General features: G+C 40.5%; 1 protein-coding gene across 7 annotated transcripts in view; it reads left to right on the top strand.

Annotated features, from left to right (window-relative positions):
* phactr2 (phosphatase and actin regulator 2) overlaps positions 1 to 3,292 on the top strand; it is a 43,804-nt gene extending 40,512 nt beyond the window's left edge. For all 7 annotated transcript variants that reach the window (XM_060072457.1, XM_060072458.1, XM_060072459.1 and 4 more), the window contains exons 11-12: positions 942 to 1,018; positions 1,340 to 3,292. In XM_060072457.1, the coding sequence (XP_059928440.1) occupies positions 942 to 1,018; positions 1,340 to 1,355 (93 nt within the window). In that variant the 3' untranslated portion in view covers positions 1,356 to 3,292. The remainder of the gene's footprint in view (positions 1 to 941; positions 1,019 to 1,339) is intronic.
* Positions 3,293 to 7,513: the final 4,221 nt, after the last annotated feature.

Below are 7,513 nucleotides of genomic sequence, written 5' to 3' on the forward strand. Positions count from 1 at the left end.
ATTTATTTTAAATTACACTCAAATAGTAGCTCTTGAGTCATACCTACAGCATCTTTAACAAGTGGGTCTATTGTTGCATTGTATGGAGAGAGAGGCTGACAAAAGTCATTCTTACCAAGAATGCCTGGAACTAACCGAAGGATGCAAGAGCACAATGAAAACAACAAAGAACACTCTGCTTGCAGTTAAGTGGAAACCAAGTCTGAAACCAAAACAACAGCATTAATGACAATTATTGCACTGCATATATATATATATATATTGCATTATGTTTGCCTTTCACCAATACTTCTAAACCGAAGTATTTTTGCCATAAATAATAAATGGCATGCAAAACCAATTGCATTGTCTATTTGGAAAGTGTAATTCTCCCGATGTATTATTCAACCATGCATGGCAACAAACACTTCCATGATCAATCAAACACTGATCTTTTGTACCTGATGAGGCAAAAAAAACACCAACAAGAGTTTCAGTTTAATCTAGACAAGGAAAAATAACTAAAAACAATGACCTCAAACAAATATGTTCCCATCTTTTAAACACAGGGTGATGATTGGTCAGGGCTTGAAGGCCAAGGAACAGCATAATGTTCAAAACAGCTGTGGAACATTATGTTCCCCACGCATTCTGCCTCAAAAATACCACCTGTTGGTGACTTTTGGAATCGCACATGTAATCCCATAAGGTTTTACTCTAATTTATGACTATAGGACTGTGGGAAATTCATGGAACCCGATTCACTTAATAATATAAACATATATTTATTAAGATTAAGGTTTTTTTTAATTGTGTGTGTGTGTATGTGTATGATTTGTTGCATATGTGTGTTTACGTGTGTGGTTTTCATGTGTGTGAAATTGATTGAATCATTGTTTTTCCGGCCGGTGTGATATTGATTGCGTTTGTGGTTTTCGTGTGTGTGTCTCTCTGCTGCTCAGGCTGCTATCAGGAAGGAGCTGAATGAGTTCAAGAGTCGTGAGATGGAGGTCCACGAGGAGAGCAAACATTTCACCAGGTGAGTCGCCTAATTGGTCACTGATTGGTTCATTCGCTGGTTGTTGGTTCCTCACCAACAGAAAATAAAGAGGACTTCAATACTGTCCAACCAATTGACTCCTCTGCTATCGATCCTCCCTTAAGTATAGCCCTGCTGTCTCCACAAACACTGAATTAAACGTCAGTGCTGCGATTGAGTGAATGTCCCACTACACCAGTACTTAGAAGACGAAGACAACTCGATTTATTCATTCTTCTACTTTCCCATATCTATCTTATCTAAACCTCTCTATCCAGACAGACTTTTTTTACACACACACTAACCTGTCCTCTACTCCAGGTTCCATCGACCCTGACCGCCTGATCCACCCTGCCCGTGTGGATTCCTGCCAGCTGATGTCCCGGCCTCCGACCCTCACTTCCATCTGCTTTTCATTGTTTTTCTACGCCATCTACGGTTTAAGAGAACATATACAGATGATGGAGAAGGCCTGATGTGCTGTGCGACTGAAACATAGAAACAGATTTAAACATTTCCCTAAGATGAGAGTCGGTAGAAGGGCTCAGAGCAGTTTTATTTATTTGAAAGTTACATTTGGGTGTATTTTTTTCTTTGTTATGTTTTACTTTTGCCAAATTATCTTCAAAGCCTTGTACAACAGAGGAACTAGGAGGAAATGCAATGTATAAGGTTGTGCTTTCACGTGGCTATCTTAAAAACACAGAGAAAATCTATTGTAGAGTGTGTCGTAAGAGGACAGGACATTGGGTGGCTGATTGTCATGTGCTGCTGCCTCATCTTATCTAAGAGGCCGGTAGGATAAGAGAAACGTTTGTCTGTGCTCATAGGTGCCTGAATAAATGAGTGTGATCATGTGATTGAGCCATTGAGGACGACTTACATGCATCACCACTAGAGGGCGCAGTGTGTACACCAGAGAAGGCGAGGGCTCGTCAGAAGCCAGGCAGAGAAGTAGCACTAGTAGAGTAGCCTAATTATCACCAAAAAATACATTATCACCAGACATATATTTGTAGTACAGCCCAAGCCATTAATATACATAAATGATGGAGTTGGTGAGATAAAAACAGCTAAACATGAAAAGCGAGATGCTGGGTCAGCCAACCTATAATCACTTTTTTAATTTATTAGAGTCCCATCTTTGCGAAGTCCGCTGCCAAGGGTGCACCTCTAGTGCCGTTAGCCCGGCGATTCAGGTCTAACAACCACTCATTAAAGTTTAAGAGTGCCCACCAAGAGATTTCCTTCACCAATTTTAAATATATTTGCCTTTTAATCCACAGTGATTTAAAGCTGTGTCAAATGGTGCATTAAATGAACCTTCCGCCATCACGGAGTTAAGCTCCGCACGGGTCTGTCGATCATAAATGTATAATGACCCCTGGCAGGCGTCGTAAACAGGCAAGATGCATTCAGGCGGTCAAACAGTAGGCCTACTTCATGAAACAATGTTGAAAGACTAAGATCCAGGACGAGGGAAGATGAAAAGATGGAAGGTGTAGTAGGCCTAGTTGTATATGTAGGATTATGAGGACAATATGCTCCACTCTCCCCAGCCTTTTGGTTTATGTTACATGTCCATAACATTAACATATTTAATCATGATGTGTGTTGCTTCTCCTATGTGCCCTTACAATGGAAGAGCGGATTTTTATGTATTCTGTATTCTCTTCAGGACTCTTTCAGATGGACACTATAGACATGTTCACCTTATACACTTATGTAAGCCCAGGGGGTTGTTTCAATGTACTAAAGCTGCGAAGAAGCACCAACAGTATTCAAATGCAAAAATCGTTCATCTTTTGATTATTTTGTACAGAATGTATATCAAGCATGTGCATACATGAGAAATGAAGTTTACTATAATTATGGCATATATTGTCGCTTTATGAATGCTATAAGATATGATTGCTTTTTTTTTTTATTATTCCCCAAATATGGTCTACTGTGCAGCTCATTTGCTGTCCGGACCAGATCAGGGAGTTTTGCTGTATATGCATACATTGTAATTGCTTTGCCAAAACGTTACGTGGTCTAAACAAGGACCACAACTGTAAATGGACATTCAACTGTTGTGTATTGGACTGCTGTTTGCTGGACACCACCTCCACTCCATCGGAAACAAATAAAGCCAAGTCTCCCTCTTGGCGCGTCTTGGGAAAAATGTTTTACCGTATTTTCTGTTCAGAATGATATTGCCATCCAAACTGTGAGGTCATGTTTTATGCAGACATTAAATAATGAGCTGAAGTCTCCTCTGGGAAACTCTTATGGGGGCAGACTTTTATGGATGTGCTGTACCTGATTATAAGTAGGCCTACATCCTACTGTGCTGGCAGACTTAGGAAGCATCTTCATTTAATCTCTATCATTTCTGCCTTTGAACCTGTTAATATAAAGGCCTGCTATTATTATTACACTATATTGCAATTACAATACATTGCCTATGTGTCCTAAACTCACCACCTTTGACATTTCATCCTGGAAACATCAGTGTTACAAAATAAAAGGACAAGTAAATTCCCTGTTTAATTATCACTGCATAAAACGGTTTATCTGCAGGATAATGCTTTATTTACCCCCCAATGTAATGGGCCACTTACTATTCAAAGCGACCCAGAAGACTGAATAGCTCCTTCCCATTAAATGCTTATATAGCTAGATCGAGATCTTCAAAGATTGGTGTTAAAGATGTATTTATCTTGATTCTGACACAATGCTGAAGAGGATTGAAAGCAGAATGAGCAATGGTTTCCTCACTGTTATTATTATTTTCCAATTGTAGTTATGTGTCCCCTGCAGCCAGCTATTCCAAACTGAATAGGCCAAAAAAATTGGTTAGATTATCATCATAATCATCTTCCCAGAAGGTGTCCCGTCGTCTGCAAACATGACGTTATGAGTAAAAACGGTGTTCTCCAATGTGCTGAATAATGGATTTGCCAGCCAGAAATACTGCTGCTGACTCCAAATCATGGGTTTGTCATTCACAGCCAATTGTTTCTTTACTTTTCCTTCGGTTTTGCACAAAAGGTTCACTGAAATAAAGACATCCGCACCAGAAAAAGAAAAGCATAGCCATCCTCTTATAATTTAAAAAAAAAACATGGCAACATTTACAACTTAATAATGATGATATTATATAAGGCGTTATATAATGACCGATTTATCTAGAGGAAGTGTAAACTACTCGTCTCAAATGTGTTATATTTGGCAACATATTAGATGATTAAGTTGCGTATGGCTGCAATTTGTTCTGATAGTTCAGTGATAGATATCCCCTTAGCCTCCCACCGGTCTGCTTTGATCAAGAGACAGATCTACAAGCTGTAAAGATAGTGATGCTTGTATTACTGACCAGAGAAGGTAAGGTTCAATACAATGATAAATACCCGATTGTAACCCCATAGTTTGTTGCCTGAAATATTCATATGCACCCAGTGCATTAATTATGAATAGTGCTGAACCTGAAAGAAGAAAGGGCCATAAAGAAAGGTCAGGACATTGGTTGGTGATGCTTGAGACCTAAAAAATCTAAAGTGCTCAAATATTTACTAATTCTGCGATTCCCATTCTAGCCAGTCTTTTATATCTGTCATATCTTGATGTACTGATGGCCATGGGGCAAGATGGTTTCATGGCTTTGATGTGTGACAGAGTTAAGGGATGTAGTTCAATGCCCCAAAAGGCAGAACTTACTCCTACCTGCTCTTTAATTATCCACGTCTGTGTTCACTGTCGTCACTTTGGACAAAAGCACCCCCTGAAATGACAAACAGTAAATCACTATAGTAGATGTTAGGAGGCATTTAAAATTACTTTAGAACATTTCCCTGGTCCATAGTTACACATGTAACCTTTTACAAAAAGGGAATGAATTAACCCTTGATAAAAAATATGTCAATACAGTAACAAGCATTAACTATTAGTTAATAAATAGTTAACTAACAGTGTTCATGTTTACCAATGGTTTTCATGTTAACTAAGGTAATACTGTTGATGTTCAATAAGGTATTAATGTCTACATTAAAGATCTTACCCTAACCCCTATGCTAGTTCTATGTAATAATGCATACAACTGCATTAACAAATGTAAATGATTGATTCATAACCCCTTATTGTAGTGTTACTAGTGTTGTAACCGTATCAATGGTCAAGCATCGGCCCATTAGGGTTTGAACCCCAGACTTGTCAACGTCCACTCAAGAATCTGCTGTGGGCTAATCGACAACCAGGCTTTACTCAACTGACCACAGACCATAGATTACCTTCTACACTCTTCAATCTAGCCTCCAGCAATCCAGCACACTTGGCCCTTGATGGGCCACGACTTCAAGGGAGAGCCAGGGCTACAAAGACCATAGATCCTACACTGATGGTATTGTCAGATGGGCAGCCGGGATGTGATGCATGCACAGCCTGGTGACAAGCAGAGTAAAAGGCTCAATATGGAGGCTACGACAGACGTAGTGGGGTTATTACCAGATGATCATGTTCATGATATTAGGCATTCTATGTTGCATTTACTCTTTCATATACATTTTATCTATCATTTGTTCAGCATTAAGTTGTTATGCTAAGATGCTATTATGGGTAAGTCACAGCTAAAGATCTGTTACTATCCTGCTGTAGGTGTCCATTGAAATGTTGGCAAAGCTTTGAATATTCAATAGCTATACAAGGGGTTGTACACAATGTTACATATATTATTCCCAACATTTAACGCATATAGACATCAACAATCTTGAAGCTGTATGACAACCGATGTTTGTCTGAGCTTGTTTGTTTTGTGATCAAGGTTGCCATTTGTTTGTATGTATGCGCGTGTTTGTATTTGTGTGCGTGGTGCCTTTTATAGGATGTGGGCGTAATGGCTTTGGTCCGTAGAGAGAGAGACGTCAAAGAGAACACATGGAAAGGAACCCAGAGATAAGAGAGATGGCATTTTAGATAAGGCAAAGAAAAACAGTCATAGTCATAATAATTTAAATAATGGGAATGATAACGGGTACAAGAATACTTCACACCTTTAGTGCATACTGTGCAGTTGCAATATACTTTACATAATAGCACCGGTAAAATAAATAACATAACTTGGTTTCAGAACAGATTATGAAACAAGGACATAAACATTATAAAGTGCACATGGGGAAAAAAGAAAACACTATTTTCTAACAACGTCAAATCATTATATCCCTGTGTAAAAATGACTGCAGTCACACAGGAGTAAACAATAAAGTCATGGGGAAATAATAATCATGTGCACAGAGAAAAGCAGCAAAAACATTTTCAATTTCCTTCTGTAGGGTTTGACCGTTTGGAGGCACGGTTAACTAGATTCCATTGGGAACATTTTGATTGTGTTTTGCTGCACATATTGAGCAGTGACTTGTGCCGCCCCAGCCAGTAATCTGTTGCTGTGCAGAAAGCTAATAAAGGGCTCATATAGAAGTGGAAGAGGGATGAGGGAGAGCGAAGGAAGAGGAGCCGTGATCCCTTATGAATACTGTCTCGCTGCTGGAGACAAATAATGAAGCACACACAAAGCTTTGGAGTGTATTCCTTTAAAGTCTTTAACCTCAAACTCTCCTTTTGATCTGTGCTTATATCAATCCTGAAGCCATAAAGTCTAACCCCCATTGTAACCTTCACACAAAGATGAAGTCTCCCACTTCATAACCTGGCTTTGAAATATTTACAAACAACACCGAATCACACACTACCACACAATCTCACACACAGGATCTCCCTCGCTCGCTCTCACGCTCGCTCGCACGCTCGCACGCACTCACGCACGCACGCTCGCACGCACTCACGCACGGACGCACACACACACACACACGCACACACACACACCTCTCTCCACTGGTTTATGAGGCCTTCCAGGTGGGCTGTAGGGGTGGGTGTTGTGCCGGCTCTATTGTGCCTGGAGATGTCTGCTCTATTGCAGGTCTGCAGCAGAATGGTGGGATGCTGAGAGTAATATTCATCTACCCAATACCCCAGGGGCCGTGCGGCACATGGGTTCCCACTTCAGCCAACATACCGTTATGATTAGGAGGCTAGAATACACAGCCCTTCAGCGTTTCCTCTCCCTCCGTACAGTGGAGAACACAGTGGAGAGTACAGTGGAGAACACAGTGGAGAACACAGTGGAGAACACAGTGGAGAACACAGTGGAGAACACAGTGGAGAACACAGAGGAGAACACAGTGGAGAACACAGTGGAGAACACAGAGGAGAGTACAGGGCCCTTGCGGTCCTGCAAACACCGCTGAGGATGAATCCAATCAATGCCTCCGTGCCAATCACCGTACCGAGGCTTCCCGAGACAACAGCGCTGTAGAATTCCGATTATTTCTAGTGCCATCATTATAGGCTAATCTCATTCCTGGTGGGGGATTAAAATATCCATTTGGCATGTTAGTGTCAGGTTTGAGATCAATGCGTATTTATTGAACATACTGAGTCCGGCAAGTCCCTCAATGTAGG

Source organism: Gadus macrocephalus, chromosome 15, assembly GCF_031168955.1.
Source record: "Gadus macrocephalus chromosome 15, ASM3116895v1".
NCBI lineage: Eukaryota > Metazoa > Chordata > Actinopteri > Gadiformes > Gadidae > Gadus > Gadus macrocephalus.